We start from the raw sequence: 22,329 nt of genomic DNA, 5'->3' as shown, positions 1-22,329 counted from the left end.
TTCGTAGCTTTTGGGCTTTTTTATGGCAATTCAAATCTTCATTTGCAATTACCCATTGATCAGTTTAATTAGCGATTACTATTCATTCATGTATTAAATAGAAAACATATGTAAATTGTTAAATTTTCATTGTGGAAGATGTTCTTGAATATTTCTACAACAGTGCAGTGGTCAAAAATATAGAATTTGATCATGAAATTTATATTTTTGTTAGGAGAATTGTCACGTCTTTAAAAATCTTTTTTTAACTTAATAAATATTTATTTAATTGTAAAAAGCCCAAACTGGATGCGTTTTAAAATACTTACTGAAAACGTTTATTCATTAAATATAAGAAGAAAATAAAAAATTACATTCTTAGCTGAAAATAATTTTAATATCCAATATGTCCTAAAATAAAACAGCAACAATAAACAAATGTTGGTAAAATCAAGTAAAAATAAAATCATAAACAGTAAAAATGAAAAAATAATACAGTTTTTGTATACCAGTGACATTGAAACGAATGGAAAAAATGTCAATTTTTTTACAAATGTAAACGGTATTTTGAATATGGATGAACACGAGATTCACATAGTACACAGTATATATATAAAGTTCTCAATATACACAAAAATAGTGGGAATAAAATAAATATTTTTTTGACAGTACTCAGTCTTATAAATGTTTCAAATGTTAATGTTTCACAATTATTGACTTTCGCAATTTTTCTTAAAAATAACCAAATATAATATCGGAAATAAATAACGTTTGTAAAAAATCAATCGTAATATCTATAAAAAGTAGTTATAATACTATTTGTTATACTTGTATATACATACATGTGAATAAATAAAATAAAAAACATTAAGATACAAACTACATTCAATAAGTTAATTTTTAAATATATATATACATATATTTAATAAATAAATTTTTCTACTACATGTTACCAAAATTGCATATGTACATACATAATACAAAATAGTCGTAAATAAATAATTATATGAAAGCGTGATGCGAGCTGCATTCTAATATAACATCAAAATTACATACATACACTAGGATACTATAAAGAGAACTAAATAAGTTTTCAACTAATTCATAAACAATCTGAATATACAAAATGCATAATGAATAAAGTATATTTTTTATGAAACCTAAAAACTAAAGATAAAATAAATACATAATTGTTTTTAATACTTTACTTTATCACTGTGATTACTAAATGTTCTAATGTGTTTGTAAAATTTGATTTGCTTTTAATTTAAAGTATGATTGAATACATCTCAACTAAAAAACATCTATCACAAAATTATATGTGTATAGGTATAGTAAAATCATTTAATATGTAAATTATATTTGTACGCTAGTAATGAGATAACAAACATCAAAATATAAATTTTAATGATTTTCATTATTTACAAAACAACCAATTACATATAAAATACCCGAATAAAAAAAGAATGAAATCATTTAAAAAACATGTTTTTTCTATACATAAAACATACCATGCAGTATATATCTGCAGACTAATAAATACGATTCTAAATAGTCATATATTGGTGAATACAGTAACATCAATTGATTATGGGTATGACACATTTACTATTTAAAAATATGAATTTAGCGAAATTAATTTACTTGGGATCATTAAATTGTAAAAGTAAACGGATTCATAAAGATTGATTATAATAATAATCCAATAACAATAATACCTTAGAAATATATATAAATAGTATAAAGTACACAAAGATATATGAATGGTTATTAATTTCACATTGAATAGCTTATTAGACGCGTCTATTTATTTTCTATGGAACTACTATTGTTATATGCATATAAAATATACGGAGCATGTAATATGAGCAATAACAAAGTATCATTTATTTTAAATTATTAGATGTATAATTTTATGCTCATGTATATAGTATATATAAATACATATAAATTAATACAGATTTGTGTTTAAAGTAGTATGTTATGTAATTATTAACTTAAATTAAATAAAAATAAATTAATTAAAACAAACAGAATTAGGATCCTCGTTATCCATTTGCTTGACGTGCCGCAGTACATCTTTCTTAGTGATTACACCTAATAAGCGCCTGAAAAACAAAATGGAGTTAGATTTGAATTATACTAAACATGCACACGTGATATGATGAAAAAATAATCGTATAATTGAAAATGCTTTCTATTTTGTTCATTCATTATAAATATAATGTATAAAGATGAGTCAAATGAAAACCTTAAAAGTTTGATAAAAATTCAAAACACAACTCTCTTGTCATGTAAATTAATAGCAGTGTTACCAATAGATTGAGACCTATAGGTGGAAGTGCGAATCAGTCATGTAACACACTACTGTACAATAGTGGCTGCACTTACAACATGAAACATGTCAGTGTAGCAGCATGACGTTTATTTTTTGGGTAGTGATGCAAGTCTATCACTCCAGCAAGTGTATGAATGGACTAAAAAATGGCGTGAGTTTTGCAGCGGAATATAGATGATTAACAAAATAGAGACGATGTTACCCAGCTCTACAAAGTGTCTTCAGAATCAAAAGAATACATTCTTATCTGCAAAGCACTTTTGCATTACTTTAAAGCAGAAGGTAATGGTTTTCTAAGAAGAATTGTTACTGGAGATAAAACATGAGTGCATAAAAATTGGCACCATATATTCTCAGCAAAACATAAAAAAATCTGCATTTTATTCTCTCTTGGGACGAATATATACGCCCAGGGGAAAGAAGGCTTCAACCTGTAACTGAATCATTTGACTCACCCTCAAAGAACATATATTGTAAGGCACTTATGAAGTTATAAATCGACCTCAATGAATCACGTATTCATAAGTTCCAACATATTTCTCATATACAGTAATAATAAATCAAAATTTAATTACCCATTATGGGTGACAAGTGTCTGACGCAAACCCAGCTTTCTGAACATGTCTACTACTGTTTCCATGGGCGTTTGATCAGTAACTGTTATGGGAGCCATGTCCAGTATTTTGTGTAAGTATACTTTACGCGCATCATAATTGTTGGTTGACCCGGCCGGAGACTGCGTACCGTTGAAAATAACCAGGGATTGTCCTGTTATACCCTCTCTCATCCTACGAGCATTGACTGTAAAAATAAAGTATTAAAAATCAAGTATTTTATAACCAATTACATTACATGTATTAAATATAATAACATTTAAAAACCAAGCACTTTATTGTTTATAAGGGGTAAAAAAATTAGATGAGTGCTATTGTGGGGGGGGGGGAGATTAATATGGACTAAATAACAAGATACGTGTTTGAGTTTTATCGTGGTTCTATGTGATTTTGAGGAAGTGTCTTTAATTTAATTTTTAACTAGATTCAATCAATTTTTAAGTGCATTCGTGATTTTTTGTTTTTACTATAAATTGTCTACTTACCGAATGCCAAGTTGAGATCCTTTCTCGAGACAAACCCAACGAGATACTGAGATTCGCGCGAAACTACCACTGGATAACCATTGTGTTCAGTCTCCTTCAGTAGCACTTCAATATCGTCGATCGTCATTGAGTCTTGAGTGATGACGCTGAGCGTTTCGTTGCGTCTGCAGCAATGAAAAAAATTCCATTTAATTCAAAAGTATGCAGTATAACATTGTAAATTGGACGCTAGCAAATAACACAGCAATATAACACAATTAAATCGCATATGCAAAGTAGTCCTATGAATCCTAAATGAGAAGTGAATCTCTGCTTTAAAGATAATTTCAGTCAGATACATGAATAGCTGATTTTTTAATTTCATTTTTGTACTTCATAGATTTAAATGAAATAATATAGATATAAGTTAAATTTAGCAATTAATAATTTAAAACGTTAATATTAAATTTGCCTTTTTGTGCTTTAATTCATTCACATTATAGAAGCCAAATTAGATTATGAATAGTAAAATATTAAGAAAAGTGATAATACTTTGGTTGCATGACATCCGCAGCAAGCGAGGTATGTTGAAACTCATCTTTGCTGTCCAAAAATGGATATCCGTTCAGTGCAATGTGTGCATCGTATATTCCCTGTCTTCCCAGGGCGTCTCCGACCCACTTGGACGCCATAGCTGCCGCCATCAAGGGCACGATGTAGCGTACGCCACCAGTCAGCTCAAACATTATGACCACAAGAGACACTAAAACGATCCATTGTTAAAAGAAAAAATACAGTCACAACCAAAAAAAGGAACGTTAAAAACCTGTCATTCTGGTAACTCCACCTAGGACGGCGGCGGCACCGACCATTGCGTACAATCCAGGAGTTATGCAGTCGTCGCCCGTTGAACATTCTCCGCTAAACAACCATATCTTTGGATAATTGTAAGCTAATTGTTCCATTCCTGGTGACACAATACAAAATACATTATATAATCTGACTTTGTATATGGGATTTTGTGGAATTAATTAGACGCAGGAATCTTGCATTGCCTTCTAAATAGGATTATCGGTTAATATATTGTCCCTTCAGTAGTAAATCAAACATTTTGTCTATCACTTTAACATAAATTGAGTTAAATATTATATGCAAATTGATTATAAACGTTGATAATTGAATATTACAAGATAAGAACATGATTAGCAAATATGCTGTTTCTAATTCCAAAATTACGGTTTAAACATTCTGTAATATTAGAAAAAAAACTCACCGATTCCAACGATACGTCCAGCTATGGCACCAAGACACAAACTAGGAATGAAGAGTCCACACGGGACTTTCATGCCGAACGTAAACACCGTCATGATCAGTTTAAGAACTAAGGCCAAAAGCAAATGACCGATTGCTCTATAGACTCCAGGACCGGCAGCAGCTATCTCAATTGCTGAATTAACATCGGTGAAGTTACGATTGTAGTCACTGAAATTATATCACTGTTATTATTATCGTCTTTATTATAAGAGGTTGATTTGTAATAATTTGTTGGATTTTACCATAGAGGATCCGAATTGGATATTCCGCACTGGTTGAACAGCAAGTAGATCAGCTGTGAAGTATTCATTCTTGTGTAGGGGTTTGGGAATGAGATGAATGCAGATATTAATGTGACGACGAGAACTTCAGTCACTGGATATTGACCCAATTTTGAAAATTTGCGATAACGGCACCAGTAAATGTTCGCCTTTATGAATATTGTCGCTATGCAGCCCTATTGATTGAAATAATATTTATTTAAATACACTGCTTTATGATTGATAATCAAAATAGTTAATTCAAAATGTTTCCATTTAGATATTTTATCTCATATAGGTGAGGCATATAAAATAATATAAAATGGAAAGATTTATAATAAATTGTTCACTTTTTAATTTTCACAGACATTCACAAAAACTTTAGTTTTTGTGGGTAGATAGATACTACATATCAGAGGTATTAAAAAAAGGTAGATACTACCCGTTCAGTGGATTACCATCAGCGAACGTAGTGGCTATGTAGGCTGGTAAGTGTTTTTTAATTTCTAAAATTATAGCAAATCAAGAAAAAATCTATTTCTGTTTCATAAATCTACGAAGAATTAGATAAGATAAGAATCTATTTGTATTGTTCATGAAATATAATTTGAATATTTGAGATTTGCCATGCATCCTTTCACAAAAAATATCGTTATCTATTATTACCCATCTGATTTTTTTAACATTTCAATTATCATTCTCGTCATACATTTTGATATTTTTGCTATAAATGATTGAAATACGTTAATTTACAAATGTTCTTTCTTTGTTGTTTGCCGAGTATTTAGGACACTAGTAGTCATTATTTTCAAATGATAACTTTACAAGATGTATTATGCACTTAAAAGCTCATTAAAAAGATAATAAATTTGTTGTTATTATATTAAGCCTCATAATTATCTAGAATGAACATTTTAAGCTAACTTTTTAAAATATACTTACGCCAATTATGCCCAAGCCGACAAACGGTACCAGTTCAAAAAATATCCACGGCTTATTGTATTCAACAAAAAATAACACTGAATGTTCGTTTCCGAATGGATTTATCGAACGCAGGATAAAAGCTGCTATCAGCGCGCAGAAGAAAGATCTCCACAATGTTTTCAATGGAAAATAATATGACACTTCTTCTAAGCTGAACAAAACGCCTCCGATGGGAGCCCCAAAAGCCACTGATACTCCAGCTGCGGCAGCAGCAGATAAAATTTCCCTCTTTTTGGCTTCGTTCTTGCCATACTTCGGAAACAAGTATGATAAAATGTTACCTGAAAACATAATAATATAGTAAATTAAAAAAAATATTGTTACAAAAAAATATAATCTTACCGAGACAACTAGCTATGTGAACCATGGGACCTTCCTTGCCCAATGATAGTCCAGAAGAGACGGAGAGTATCAATCCCACAGATTTGATGATCAAAGTCCACTTTCCAAGGTATCCCCTAATTATGAAGCCACTCAGGATTGTTTTTATTTCGGGTATACCAGATCCGCAGGCATACGGGGCAAACATTCTGACGAGGGATGCCGATAGCGCAGCGAATATGAGCGCCCATATTATGTAGAACAAGTAAGAGATGATGTACGGACCGACTCCTTCTCGAGACTCACCAAATACCTCCGGCCAAGTGAGCCACTGAAAAGCAGTTATATAAAAATTAGTGATAATGATTGTCTCAGCTTTATAATATTAACGACGGTTATTTTGTAGCAATGTTGTCTCTTTATTTTTAATTCAAGAGTCTAATTTAGTTTAGTCCGCATCGTTAGCATTTACCTGTGAACAATTTCCACTTTCAAAAGTAGTCTCATTTGAAGACCAGCAGCACTGCTCTCTGTTCAGCCAGAACGCTTGCGGACAGATGCCGAACTTGAGATCAGTCATCCAGCTGGCGCCGATGTCGATGACTCCGGCAAAAGCACCTGTGAACAATCCGACCAGCAATACGCAGACCCATCCTGACCATGCGTCGTGTGCCCCCTGTAAACCGCAATCGGACATAAAATATTCAGTGAATATTGTTAAGTAAGCGGTCAACTCACTTCGATCAAGCCCAATAAAGAGTTCCGTTTCTTTTTGATAAGGTGCCTGTGTCGCATTCGATCCCTTGCAATATCTCTTTGCCAGTCGATCGTGTGAAAGTCGTCATACTGACCGATTCCCGGGATATCATCGCTGTCGCCTAAAAGTCATTCAATAAATTAAAATTTATATATAGTGTATTTCAATGAAGTGATAAAATATAGTGTAGTGTATTTCAATGATGTGATAAAATATGTAAAATGTTTACTTGATGAGTATAATATAAAATTAGTTACCATACTATATTGTGTCAACTTTTTAGATCAAACTTTTACGACATATCATAAAAAAAAATTAGGCAAAACGTTATCTGAGTATTTATGGGGAATTGTTAATTTCAATTATATGCAAGGATCTTAGTAATAAAATTCAACGTACTTCTTTTTATTTTGATGGAAAAATAAGCAAAATTATAATATATCGGCAATATCACAATGTATGATTTCAGTAATTGGGGTGTTTCTGGCCTTTATTTGAAGAAGAAAGAATGCATATATTTGCAATTTCAACTTTGTTTTGTTTTTTCACATATTAAAATAAACTAAACAGCTGTAGAAAGTCCTTTTAATTTTACTCTCCGCTAATTAAAATATTTATATACTTTTGAGACTGTGTTATTTTGGGAAAGTAACAAACGCAACATATTTACAGAGTAGAATGTCACGCTTCTATTTGAAGGTCGAATGAATCTTAAATGACTTCAAACTAGCAATCTAGAAGCTATCAATTTGCTTTCAATGTATGAGTTCGCAAAATATACACACAAAGATATTTTCATAAAGAAAAACAATAAAACTCTCAAAATGTAGCAAAGACGAAAATGATAAATAAAATAATTAGCACTTATGTTACAATGCTATGATAAATCGCTTCTATAATATTTTGGACAAAGGAGTGATTTATCGCGGTTAATTAGATCGCTTATTTGACAGCATATAGACAAAAGAATACAGGTTTTATTTTTTCGGTTTGCGTATCAAGTCTTGAAATATAATTAATATTATATTTTATATTGTGCTTCTATGGACGAAATTTCATTTCAAACGATCCTTTTGTAGGCCTTTCATCATTATAACAATATAATTTTGAGCATAAATGTATTATGTATTAAAAAATGATAATAAAATATCGTACGTGATATTTTTACTTTAACTGAATAAATAAAATTCTGTGTATTTGCCTGGTTGTAAACATACGACATGGTGATGTGCTGCAGTAATATCAGCATTGATTAATCACTCTTCACATAAATTCTAAATAGAAATAATTTAAAGAAACATCCTATATTTTATACATTCATGTGTAAAATAGCCTTTGACAAAACAATTGGTGATTTTGTCACAGAATAAGCTAAAAAGAGTTTATATCTTTGTTATAGTTATTTTATAATTTAGTATTTTGATAATTTTCGTGGCAATTTATAATATATTTTTTATTATAATAGCTATGAAATAGATATTAAAACAATTTTTTATTCAGTCAAATATGTATTTTATTTTAAAACGTCAAGAAGTATTATGCGATGTTAATATTACAAACACTAGGAGGCAGGATTATTATACCATTATATTTTTTATGTATGTATGTGTGTGTGATCTACTTCTTAATTGTATGCAAATGTCAATAGTTGAGTATTGAATACTACAAAGGACAATTTATATATTCGATTTACATAATTGGTGAATTAATTTAATTATACTAAAGTTATATACTTGATATCAATGTCAGATTTTACGTTTACGTTCTTTTATTTAGCAATATCGGTGCTCGGATTTTTTCAGATAGGATTATTCCAAATATGAACTTTCTAGACACCAATTTTTGCGGATGCTGGATATTCCGGACAGAATTTTTCACGGCAGGCATGGAATATTCTAGACAAAAAATAATATTATTATTATATTAAAAAAAATTTAGGTAAAAATTTGGATTGATGAATTTTAAACTACGGAGTTCAATATAGCAATAAACTTGAATGAAATCCAATGAATTGATATTTTTTTACAAAGTAAAAATATTGATTCATTGGATTTAAATCAAGTTGATTGCTACATTGAACTCTGTAATTCAAAAATTAACAATCTAAATGTTAACCTTAATTATTTTTTTAATAAAATATTAAAAATATTTTTTTGTCTGGAATAATCAATGTCCGAAATAATGAGTGCCCACAAAAATTTTGTCCGGAAAAATCACTAAGCCTTCAATATTATACGAGTTTTAAGCAGATTCAAAAAAAAAAATTTAAAAAAACAAAGTGGGAGCAAGAAATTGCTTGTCTTTTTGGACTTGACTTTGAAATCGGCGTTGTAACCAAACCGTTAAACTTGTCTAATCATTATTTATAATCACAAGTGACAAATTAATCATAAGATAAAAATAGCGACTATCGAAAAAATATATTAATATTAAAATAAAATCTAAAAAAATGATAAAAAAAGTAGAGAAATGGTAAAAATCGAATGGAATAAACTTATAATATATCATAGATGTATAAATGGTTAAGAACTAGCCTCTTATAGGCTTATAACTAGAATCAGTATTTTCCTTACAAGAAAAAATACGAGTGAGTCAAATGAAAACTTTAACTTTTTATATCTTGTAAATTTATTAAACGGCAATGGTACAAAATGATTTTATTTTTGTACATAGTGCAATACAAATTCTTTAACGTTTAGAAAGTGCATAAAAATCATTCAACTGTGTGTAGCCACTTGTGAACCACCTTGTTGGACCTGAACCTCTATCTTCCGGCGCCTTTCTTGAGCAGTCCATAGATGTGAAAATCATTGGAGGCGACACTTTTCAGATGTTCGAGACAGACGAAATTAGATATTTGCAAAATTAATCCCAAACAAGGCAGCATAACTATTTCCACATATGGTTGTCTGCAAAATTGCCTTGCAGGCGTGGTGTGTCAATCCATGACTCATCTTCATAAGTGATTCAAAACTATCTAGTCCATTTGTACACTTGCTGGAGTGACATACATACATCACCATACTGAACTATTATTCGAAACTAAATTTTAATAAGTTTCACAATTTCACCACTCGAAAGACCAAGGTGCTGCTACACTTTATGTGTTAAAGTTTACCATGTGTTGCACGCGTGATTCATACTGCAACTCTTCAAACTTAACATAGCATTGCCTCAAGTTTTATTTGACTCGGCTCAATTATTGAAAAACTGGATAGAAGAGGGGTGGAATTCGACTGTTTTTAAATATTATAATAAAAATGCAACTGATATCTTGAAATATGGGTAAACAATGACACGGATACATTACGCTAGAATTGCAAAGCAAAACACATACAGGTAAGATCTTAGATAAGTATACATTCATACAAAATTAAGTATAGATAATAACAGGTACATTAGTGGGCGTATGTCTGTATGTGTGAATGTATAACATATTTAATACATGTGTGAAAACTTACCCTGCATTCCGGAGAAAGTGACGCTTTCACCTAGAACAGAATCGAATACCATATTTTTTTAATTAAATGCTTATTTTAATCGGCGCGTCATTCTGACAGTCGGCCGACGATCGGAGCGGCACTCGCCCTCGGCCGAATGTCAGACGTCACTTGATGACTGTGTTGCCAACGCGAAAAGTAGCGCTTGACGTATTGATTTTTGGCAATGGCCGCTTGCCGCTCTTAAGTTTATATTTTAACTGATAGGTTGTCGGGAAACTTATTTTAAGAATAACTTTTAAAAACATATGAATTATATAATTTCGGATACTTATAGCAACCCTTCGCTATCTTTAAGGTATTATGGCAATCCTTGCGTAAAAATGATTGTCCTTGGAGTGAAATTAACTGCCATAGTAATCGCCTATCTTTCTCAACGTGACACAACATGTGTGCCATTGCTTGGATAATCTGTTTGTAAATTGTTTTTTTTTAATTTTAAAAAAAGTTGGCGGCCTCTGGCGAAGCTTACCCGCGTGATCGCAGGTAATCTTTGCATGTTATGATGTTATCTATCAGAAAATTTAGACAAACATGGACCGCAAAATGACATCATCTATGTTAGACGGCTATCCAGAAGGAGAATCTTCTTCAAGGCTAATGTTTCCGAAACAAATAATGCACGCAAGGATTCAATTACAGCAAATTCATTGTCGTGTCATTGGAATTAATACAACATAGTGTCTTAAATTAAGGTGACCAGACGTCTTTCTTTCAGGAGGATTGTCCTGTTCAAAATTTTTGTTCTTCTTTGTCTTCCTTGAACCAAAAATTGCAAAAATGATTTTTTGACGCCCATAGCAATTTCTCATCAAAAAATTTCGTATATGACCTTTGAAGTATAATTTTCGAAATGACTTTTTTTAAATCCTGCAGCAATTTGTCCTCTTCAAGCAAAAATTTCGAGATGATCTTTAAATACAAATTTCCTTCGTGCCCTTTTTAATTTATATATTTTTTAGCTCCCGTGGCAATATATCCTCAGACAAAAATTTTCACAATGGCCTTTTTATTTTTAGTGTCCTTTGATATTTTCAAAATCTGGTTACTTTACTTGAAGGCACTTTATTCGTTTATATCTTAATTGGTCAAAACATCACAAGTTACTGATAGAGATCTTTGCGGTGTCTGTCTACACTGTTTATACTTGCATAAACATACATATACCAGATTATAACATAAATCTCCCGACAACAATATAAGGAATGAAAAATCTTGATTTTTTGAGAAGTTGGAGTAAATCAGAAAGAATCGAATTAAAATATTTTTAAAGCATGCAATCGTTTCTTGTTTGACTTCATTCGATTTATTATTGTATAGCAATTGTCAATGCATTTAGCGCAAGGGCATTGTACTTGTGAGCAAAAATTGCAAAATATTTTAGAATTGGAAAAAATCTACTAATTTTGGGTAAATTTATATAAATTTGGGTAAATCTATATATATTATATGATATATACATATATGTTTATAAAGTATATGGGATATAACAACATTTAAGAACGTGAAAACTGCTGTAGTTTTTATCCTATCGACATGAAACGTTTTTATAAAAATATACCTTGTAAGAATCATTAGCCAGACTGATTCGCAACCTTGTTTTAAAATAGCGATTATTAAAAAATTCGCAACTTTGTTAAAAAATCTAATAAAAAGAAGTAAAGATGTATAGAAACGTTTTAAAATAGAAATTAAAAAATATTGTTTCATTACATTAAAAACAGGATAACTACTGTAGTTTTAATCATATTGATTTGTTCTAAAAATAGATATATCTGCTAAGTTCGTTAGCTAGCCTAATCCGCCATCTTGTTTCAAAATCGCGTTTATTAAACAAATAAAAAAATTTTAGCTGTTAAATAATTCTACAGAAAAGTAGAGAGAGATCAAAAATGTTTAATAAAATATAATAAATAAAAATATTTTTTTTATATAAGGGCTATATAAAAAAAAATCAATTTAATTCAGAATATTCATATTGACGTTTCAGCTAAGATATTTAATTAAATTTTGAAATAAATATATCAAAAATGTTTAATAATAGAAATAAAAATAAATATTTTTTTAAAATTGTTATATACAAACATAAAATATTTGGAACTTTGTTTAAAAAGTCATAGAGAAAAAAGTAAAGAGAGCAAAAATGTTGCATAATAGATAAAAAATAAACCTTTTTTACACACTTTCATATACTGGAGTCCACCCTATTCTTGCGGCCTTTGCCGTACAGATTCATTTTACATTTGAGGCTGTAGAAAATTCTAAATCAGAATGTTGAAGCTCATTTACTTATTATTCACAAATTTAGTAGATTGCAATAACAATTGTTATACATTAATAATTAAAGTTTTACAGTCACTGCGCGATGTTTAAAAACTATGTTTTAAAAATAATAAATAGTTACGTGTATTTGCTAATCAATTATCATGCATAATATTTAAAAACACAGTTCACATTTTTTCGTCACAAAGACGAGATAACTGGGTTAAGGAAAACTCAGTTCTGATATTTCAGCACTGGAACATCTCAGTACCAGAAAGCTCGTTAGTGCACTGAAATATTTATTAAATCCAAATTCATTCGATGATGATAATCATCATATAATGTTTCCAGTGACAACTTATAAAACTATTAAGGAAACAATACAAACTTGTATTGAAAAATAAGTTAAATAACACAAGCAAAATACATTACAAACTTCAGAGAGACCAGAAACGCATTCTGTTGGATTCTCTATAGTCTTCTCATCTAAAACCTTCAGAATTCTTATCAAAGAACAAATAACAACGAAACAGCAGTCACACAACTCAATAACAATTTTACAAATGCTAATTAGAATATAGTTTACAATCATGAGATTAGATTCCCTACTTCTATGTAATCTTTCAGATATTTATCAAAGCAAATTAATTACATAAATCGAAAACCAAAGCAGGCCCAGAGACAATTCGTCAAACTTTGTTAGGAAAGTTTTCAAATTATAATTAAGTTATCTCGTCTTTGTGGCAAACATCTTGTTGTAGTGTTATTATTATTAAATTAAATAAACATCAAGATCCCAAGGTATGACATTATATCAATGACCTTAAGCATAAATGAACTATATGATATTACACTTATGCTATGAAATTATTATTGTATTAACACTAATCTTTAAAATAACAAGTAATTATAGAAAGAATATCTCAATAAAATTTTACTATTCCATTGAAACTGAATGTAAGGCTGCAAAATTTGTATCTCCACCATTTTGAAAATAAAGTGTATGTGGATAGACTGATAATAACAGAAGACCATGCAATTTTTTTATTCTTTCTGTAAAATCGACAATTATCCAGTTAGTTAAATTTATTTAAGGTCATTGATATTATATTTTGAAATATTTATACATTTACAAATGAATTTATTTATAATTAATAGCAAAAATATTAATTTTACAATAGTGTAGAATGTTAAGTAAAACAGGAATGGAGAAGGAAATTATAAATAAAATAATTGTGGGTGTAGGGCAAGCAAGATGGAGAGATAATCTGGTTTAGATCGAGTTATATCAATAGAAGTCAAATAACTTTAAGCACGGATAGTGGAATTTACTCATTAAGCACAAACACAGGCTGAAGGGAAGATATGGTAAGGAAAATGTATGACATTTGATACATAAAAGCTTACCATTTTCATGGGATCTTCACATAATTAATGTCGCCAAAGTAATGGAGCAATACGGGTAGAAAGAAAATATACATAAATTAAATAAGATATTTCTAATTATTGTAGCAATGGAAGTGTTTTTCAAAGCAATTATATAAGAAAAAACTGAAGGTCGATCTTATCATCCACAATAATATTCGTTTAAAGCTATGTATTAATTAAAGATCAAATATGTTGCGAATTTTCGCCTGTGTTAGAGGATTATTTACTTGGTCTCATTTATAATATATAGTATATATACAGTAGTTTTTCATATATAAAAATCTATTATGGATAAAAATATTTAATTTTTAATAGGTCCTAGCTTATGGACATCTGTAGAGTAAACAGACTGAAAAAATAATCTATGACACTATTGAGTATTTACAGATCGATACAGAACTTATTAAAATATTTTAATTTATTGCACTATAAATAGGGTTATTGTATTCAATGAAGGATTGAATGAAATAATCTAAAATATCATTTTTGAGCATGCAAAAGTTAAGAAAAAGATACTCACCAAAAACTGGCGCTGAATATTTAACGGACGTGACTTGAAAGGAAAAAAATGTAAAAAGTAATGAATAAAACAGTATAATTCAATAATTTTAGACTAAAAATGTATTTATGTTCATAAATTAATTTAGAGTAAGAATATTTACATATATTGTTTTTTTTGTAGGTTCGCAAGTATTAATATTATTTAAATCTCAGGATTCATCGCGATTAGAACTTACTGTTCGATATTTCGACTATGATGCTCCAGCCATGGTCACGAAATTTCATTTGCGGAAACTTTGTAACCATGGCTGGAGCATCACAGCTGAAATATCGAACAGTAAGTTCTAATCGGAAAGAATTCTGGGATTTAAATAGTATACATATTAATATCAGGCACGGGCCGTGAGATATTTTCCTTCTCAATTGCTCGCGTGTTAAGTGACAAGAGCGAGTGAGAGATAATAGCATGTGGTCAGCATGCCCTTATCTCTCATTCACTCTTGTCACTTAACACACGAGCGATCAAGAGAAAAAATATTTCACCCCCTATTTCCGCCCCTGATATATATATATATTTTTTGGTATAGGTTCTCGAGAGCATTATAGGTTATTGAGGCGTTATCGGGTTGTTCACGTATCGATTTTTTACCGTGATATTTCGGCTGGATCACACCTGCTATCTTCGGAGGAATTTCGTCCGAAGATGGCTGGTGTGATTCGGGCGAAATATCACGGTAAAAAATCGATACACGAACAACCCGATAACGCCTCAATAATATATATATATATATATATATATATATATATATATATATATATATATATATATATATATATATATATATATATATATATAGTTTAAAAAGTTCTCAGGAACAGGTTTAGATAGGATTACAATATGGGTTAAGAAAAACTGGCAACTGGTAAAGAGCATGGGATCAACTAATAAGATAACAACCTTGGTTGTTTTCCGGAGAAAAGTAGTTAATTAGTATTGCAACTTCTTAAAGTAAAGATGAAAATTGAAGAGATGAGGCTAAATGCAAACGTGAAAAAGGTGCCCTTCCGTCATAACTAGAAGTCAGTGGGGAAAATATAAGTCATTTTTAATGATAATTTCAGTATATTACAGCGAAAAACCGTTAGATATTAAAATATTCACCTATTATTAAAATTATATTAAACAAATATAGAATTTTAAGCTAATCAAAATTTACCATGGGCACCATTGGTTTACAAAACCTAATAAAAGTTAAATTTTTAATAGGTGCTTTTAATTTCCATTTAAAATTGTAAATAATCGGTGCACGTGTGTGTTATTTTTATTTATTTATCTTTAAGCGATTCTAATAATTCTTTAATTTTTCTAAATTCTCGGTGATTATTAATTAAGATCCACCGAAGTGAAGAAATATAATTTTTATTTGAAAATTAATGATCTATATGATCATATGGTAAGATATTAAAAATTAACCGATAGGCAATCATTTGGAATGAAATTTCTTGCATAAATATTTAATATAAGTGTGAAATGTGTTTAAACCTACTTAAAAATTAATATTCTGCATTTTTGCCAGTAATTGAACGTACGAATAACACTGTCAAATAAACAACTAAGTCTTGCATATTGTCGTATTATGTTATTAAAATAGATAGGACTTATTAAAAAAACACATATATTGAAGTACCTTTTTTATGATATTCTACTTAAATAACATGTATCAACAAAGTTTTGTCTTTTATACACTTAATTCCGAGAACTTTCCAAACATTTATTTCAGAATTAATAAAATGTATACAAAAATAGTGTGAAACGAAGCTGCTTATAATTTAACTATAGGGATATTGTATGTGTACAAACATATGATCTACTTTTAATAAATATATGTATGTGAAATGATTTGTAGTGAAGTGTGCATTAAGTGAGTTGTATCTTTTGAACTTACAGTTTTTGATTGAAGTGACCGAGCTGAAAGTTCCATGGTCCGTTGCATTTTGCTGAGCAGGCGGTTCTTCTGGCTGATCAGATGCTGGTTGTGCTTCGCCCCAATTTGAGGACTTGCCAGTTGACTGGAATGAAAAAGTTAAACGGTTATGCCACTGAGAAACCACCATTTTTGTAAATGTTATATAATCATGATTAAAATTTGAAGAGACTGATAGTCAGTCAAGATAAAAGTCCATCACCCAAGACACAAAATAAAAATGTGAGCACAAAAAAACATGTACAAATTAATGTTAACTACAAAGTCATAAGTTTGGCAATCAGTCTAAAATGGGGGATAGAAATTGATCCATTTCAATACAAGCTTCAAACGCCTTCAACGATCAAATTTAAAAGGCACTTTACGATTTTACCTTGTACACGATAGGCTGGTTTTCAGCTGGCATTTTATTGCGGCTCGTATTCAATCCTTTCAATGGATATTTTTCCATCTCTCCTTAAAAGAGATACCTAAAATATTCAAGCAACAAGTCCAGACACAAATAAAACTATAAAAATAGTCAATAAAAATTACAAGATGTATTCGCCAAGATATATAAAAACAAAAATATTCCTAAGACGCCAATCAATTTATTCAATTTTTTTCATTAGTGATTCTATAATATATATAGAAAGGGAAACATCAATTAAATATCATTCTTTCGTAGCACTGAGTTTCTGTAAGACGTATTAGGTGTAGTGGATACATTAAAATTGTTGATAGAAACTATGTAAAAGGAATCTTTAAAAGTATATGGATTTTTATTATTTATAGACATCTAGCAATTTAATCATGTCTTTAAAGCAGTGACAACTAATAATGCAAATTAATTTAGAATTGATATCTTGAAGTAGCTTAGATTATTCCACACCATAACAAAGACATTTACTAACTAAGCTATTGCCACTCTTAAATTAATAAAACAATGTTTACCACAAATATGTATACAACTTAACCAAATTTAATATAACTTTTGGATATGATATAAATCGTCGTTTATATATGTTTTAAATGTCATTATTATTTTTAAATTATAGAATGTTTTATTTTAAATATATTAGCTTAAGAACTCTAACCCAATATCTTAGTGAATACACCTTGCATTATATACAAATATGTATGTTGTTTGAAAGTTAAGTCTTCAAATTTGTGTGTTTTTATCATAGCAACTAAAAATCTCGAGAAAATTGTAAAAACATTTTTATTAAGTCACTTTTTAGGTGTATAATAAATATATTTTTTCTATTTCAAATATAGTATTTGAAGTAGAAAAAAGATAGTAATTTTATTTTAATTTGAAGTCTTAACTAAAATAGTCATGCAATGTAATAAAAAAAAAGAAAAACCCAAAAATGTATGCAATAAATCAATGTTCGTAAATAGCCATGTGCCCTTAGCTCCGTCCAAATACCATCTTATACAACTGGCGAACTATAGAGTTGATTGAAGGTTCTAAAAAGTTGACAAATAATTTTAACACAAAGCCAACTGAAAACCTTAAGCTTATAACACCTTAACCGAATACATTATTTTACAATACTGATTATGTGCTACAACGTATTTATTTATCAGTAGATTAAGTAAACAAATACACAAGTCTTTATCAGATATCAATGGAGTGACACAAATAAGTATCATAAATATATTTAATTATTATTAGGAAGTATTAATCAAACGTGATTAACTTTACTACAATAAGTGCGTGTTAAATTTGATTTTTTTTAGACACTGGTCCCAAATAATAATTTTCAAGTTGCTTTTTATTCTGATGGCAAAGTGTATTGAAAAAACAAACGTCAGCAGCTTAAATAAACATTTCCTTGTCTTTCAACAAATATATTTTCAGAAAGGTGCTTAGGTTTTACTCAATCAGCTGTTGTACATCATCTATTAATAAATGCACTTCTTCATTCTAACCATAATTTTAAAAGAATAGGTAAAATCGATCTAAATGTGCAATGCAATAAAAAATTGTGAATTTAAAAAATAATAAATTAAAATAATTTATACAAAAAAATCACATCTACTAATGTATTCATTATAGTACAGACATTAAACATAACTAAATAAAAAAAAGTAATTACATATTATATCATTCTGTGCAAGTAAAATGTCAGCAATATAGTGAATGCAATAACATTAGAAACATTACAAAATATAATATTTTTTTATTAGGACAAGCTTAACAAAAAAGTTCAGTATTCATTAGAATGTACTGAAAGTCAAACAAAAAAGTGACCGGCATAACTTTTATCCATAACCAGCGGCAAATTTCTGAGGTAGAATTTAGCATAACACATTTTAATTTTGCTTTTTCTTTTCTTATTTGTATTGGTGCAAACATATTTTAAAAACTAAACCTGCTTTTTGACTTTAAGTGACCATCAAAGGTGGACATGAAGACTCATCGTGGACCTAGAGGCTTGGAGCCAAAGAAAACACGGTGAATCGAATTACCATCTCACTGGATATGGTTGCTTTGGAACTTATCTACATCGAATAGGTACGGAAGCGACCAGCGAGTAGCATCATTGCTCCGAAGACACCGCCCACACACTCTTCAATTGCCCAACTTGGACAAGGGAAAGTAGCAACATAAGAGAAGCTCTCGGCGAAGAACATATATCACCAGAGGGCATGATCCCATCCATGCTAAAAGATGCAGATTCGTGGTCAGCTTGGCAGCAATTCGTATTGTGCGTGTTTTTTGCTAAGGAACGGGACGAGCAAACTAGAAGTGGCAGCTTAAGACCTCAATAAAGGTCTTAAGAGTAGCCAAGACGATTAAGAGCTCCTAGTTCAAGAAGGTGCTCAAGAGAGCGCTTCTCTAAAAAAAGGTTTTCCTAAGCATCGCGTGAAAGCCGTTTCCAGAGAGGTGATAGGAGAAGGGAGGTTTTAGCGGGTAAAAATCCCTCACTACTACCAACCAGCAATGCTGTCTTTTAAAGACATCCTCCTAGGAAAAAATGTCTCCTGTTAGATCACAAAGCTTGTTTACCTTCATTTTGATGCCATTGGTAAACGCTAACTTACTTTGCAATAAATATATTGTTGTTGATTTGTCACAATATTTAATGTTACATTATGATTGAAAATGATTTTATTTCATATTTATTTATTTTTGAATCCAACAGTCATGACCAAACAGGTTACATTCAATGGGTCATATTGTTCTAAAATAAAAGTAACACAATGAAATGAAACATGAAACATAGAATTGTAATCACAATTTAAAAATTATATTATAAAATACTGAAAAGATCAACGTACATTATCAGTGTATTAGAAAGATGGATGACAACTGCCATAGGCGAAATGGGAAGCGCATATGTCCTCGTTTTTATTTTTGTATTCAACTTAATATTTTTTTTCTCTTCTGTAAAATTTTGATTTTGTAATATTAGAACTATTAACAAATCGAAGATGTTACATTTCTAAAACGGGTTATTGGTCTGACTTGTCAAACCTGAAATCTCTAATTTAATTCAACGAATATTAGGTTTTTCAAGTTGGCCCATAGCAAAGCTATTTAATATGTTTTATAATTATGCCGGACACCTTTGTTGACATTATTATATGCAATAATAGATGTCGAAAGAAAAATATGTATACCATGCAAGTCTATAATACGTCTTTTAGCATAATCAAATACATTAATAATAGAAAAAACACATAACCTAAAAAAATATTAGCACATTGCATCAAATAAAACAAAATATTTTCGAAAATGTTACAAACAAACAAATACGAGTTATTAAAGTGCGTTATTATAATATTTTTTTCTTAAGTAAAATTTTATACCATTATATCTCTGGCATATGTCTAGTGACGTCGACAAATATATTGTACTCAATAACAATGAAAACGATTGCACTGTCACGTATATTCGCAATTGCTTTCAAATGAGATAAATAGATTAAATCTGATCCAATGTCAAAATCGACGATTGGCAAAAAGCTAATTCAGATTACGAATATATATTTTGACAGATAACAACTATTGCCAGAGCATGAAAAGTTGGTCATAAGGCGAAAAATGACGCGCAGCTCTGTCAATAAAATAAGTGCTTGACAATAATTTTTTAAATATAAAACTAATAGAGAATAAAATCTTCTGGGTAATATTATTAATATAAAAGGGGCGGGGGGGGGGGGAGACAGTAGCTAAGGGCCTCACGATTTTAGATCCGTTAGAAAAATGCATAATTTGTATGCAGCCATATAGCAGTTTTGTAAAATAAAATAAATAAATATATATTTTTATTTATCTTTTTCTGAATTGAAATCGTTTTACTTTGATATTACACAGTCCATTAATTAAGCATTCGCGATGTCGCCCTAAACATACTGATATAATATATGAATGTCTTTGCGGAATTTATAAGCGTTTGCTCAATTCTATGAAAATTATTATAAGCGGTGGACAATAAAACATATATATCTGGACGCTCTTATTAGCAGTGGCATTGCTAGGGTATGAGCTGCCCGGAGCGACCCTTAAAATTGCCTCCCCATACATTTTTTAAAATAAAATCTAACCATACCAAAAATCTATAACCTAAAAAAATCAATGTCAGACGGTCTCTTTTGACTCACTTCCCAATTACGCTACATACCCTTCACATAGTATTATATTATATATGCATATTATATATTTTTGTATGTAATATTTGTTTTTTTATTTAAACAAGGTGTTTTATAATATAATAAGAAATGTAATAAAATAACAAATTATCAAATTATCATTATAATTTATTTTAAATAATACAATAAAATGCAATATATCAAATAGTACAAAATATGACAAAATTAACATATCATTACAGAGTAAAAAAAAACACAAAAAAACACAAAAAATGTATTTGTAATTTACACTTAAATAAACGAAACTAGAAATTACAAATACTTGTGTATAATTTTTATATTAATAATATTGATCTATTTTTATTTCTAAAAAAATGTATATGTAAAATTATCAATTCATACATTTATATCAAAAAAGGTTTATTTATGATAGGAAAAATTATATCAAATTAGTACTGGCACAATTTTTCGCGTATATATAATATTTATATAAAAAAATGTAATTTGATTCGTTTTTACTAATTAATGCGCCTTTTGGCTGAATGGCGCCCCCTGGTGCTGGCGCCCCAAGCATCCGCATGTGTTTTCTGCCCCTCAAGCCGGCCTTGATTACACGTGATAATCTTCTTATTGTATGAGATATAAACAAGTACAGAAAATTACTTCAATTATAGCATTAAACAGAATTGATCAGAAGAGTAAATTATCTTTACTGGAGCAACACCAATTTGTAAATCCCAAATATATTATACTAAAAGCGCAATATCTAGTTAACGTTGTCTGCTGGAGTGTATAAGTACAATCAAACACTTATGAATATCGATAATTCAGCAATATTTACATTTAAATCCGTTTTGTTCACCTGGATAAAATATTTATTATCCTGTATAGATGTCGCATGATTGTTTGTGGATTGTGATGGTGGTGTTTTAAAAAAGTTTTGCGTGCTCGTCGGCAATTTTATTCACTTTTATATTTTATTGTTTTTATATTTCTTTTAAAAGTTTATGCAACATAAAAAAATAATTATTAATAAAAA

General features: G+C 29.7%; 1 protein-coding gene and 1 long non-coding RNA gene across 7 annotated transcripts; both read right to left on the bottom strand.

Annotated features, from left to right (window-relative positions):
- Positions 1 to 357: 357 nt before the first annotated feature.
- On the bottom strand, positions 358 to 20,743 carry ClC-c (chloride channel protein 3). 6 transcript variants are annotated; one of them, XM_088187845.1, is made up of 17 exons: positions 20,509 to 20,729; positions 18,054 to 18,159; positions 17,081 to 17,177; positions 16,669 to 16,792; positions 14,742 to 14,774; positions 10,493 to 10,522; positions 7,013 to 7,152; positions 6,747 to 6,950; positions 6,296 to 6,605; positions 5,912 to 6,234; positions 4,952 to 5,166; positions 4,669 to 4,877; positions 4,222 to 4,362; positions 3,948 to 4,158; positions 3,417 to 3,580; positions 2,893 to 3,118; positions 358 to 2,087 (listed from the first exon to the last, which is right to left on the bottom strand). In XM_088187845.1, exons 3-17 carry the CDS (start codon positions 17,156 to 17,158, stop codon positions 1,997 to 1,999), a joined length of 2,499 nt encoding a protein of 832 aa, XP_088043971.1. In that variant the 5' UTR covers positions 17,159 to 17,177; positions 18,054 to 18,159; positions 20,509 to 20,729; the 3' UTR covers positions 358 to 1,996. The 6 variants fall into 6 exon arrangements, with proteins under 6 accessions (XP_088043971.1, XP_088043973.1, XP_088043972.1 ...); XM_088187847.1 differs by lacking the exon at positions 10,493 to 10,522; XM_088187846.1 differs by lacking the exon at positions 18,054 to 18,159.
- LOC148234148 (uncharacterized) lies at positions 19,019 to 20,497 on the bottom strand. The gene is made up of 2 exons (XR_015810013.1): positions 19,978 to 20,497; positions 19,019 to 19,880 (listed from the first exon to the last, which is right to left on the bottom strand). It is a non-coding gene; the product is annotated as an uncharacterized LOC148234148 (long non-coding RNA).
- Positions 20,744 to 22,329: the final 1,586 nt, after the last annotated feature.

Source organism: Plectrocnemia conspersa, unplaced genomic scaffold, assembly GCF_051122295.1.
Source record: "Plectrocnemia conspersa isolate PC_06_02 unplaced genomic scaffold, ASM5112229v1 ptg000006l, whole genome shotgun sequence".
In the NCBI taxonomy this organism is placed as follows: Eukaryota; Metazoa; Arthropoda; class Insecta; order Trichoptera; family Polycentropodidae; genus Plectrocnemia; species Plectrocnemia conspersa.
Note: the sequence above shows the minus strand (reverse complement) of the source record. Positions and strands in the feature narration are given on the sequence as shown.

What these genes read in the sequence shown, in the direction of transcription:
- ClC-c (XM_088187845.1), bottom strand. Translation starts at nt 17,158, where the DNA reads ATGGAAAAATATCCATTGAAAGGATTGAATACGAGCCGCAATAAAATG. An exon ending in TGGACGTATCGTTGGAATCG is followed by an intron (nt 4,363 to 4,668) that starts GTGAGTTTTTTT and finishes TTGTGTCACCAG; the next exon opens with GAATGGAACAATTAGCTTAC. An exon ending in GCGGATGTCATGCAACCAAA is followed by an intron (nt 3,581 to 3,947) that starts GTATTATCACTT and finishes TCATTGCTGCAG; the next exon opens with ACGCAACGAAACGCTCAGCG.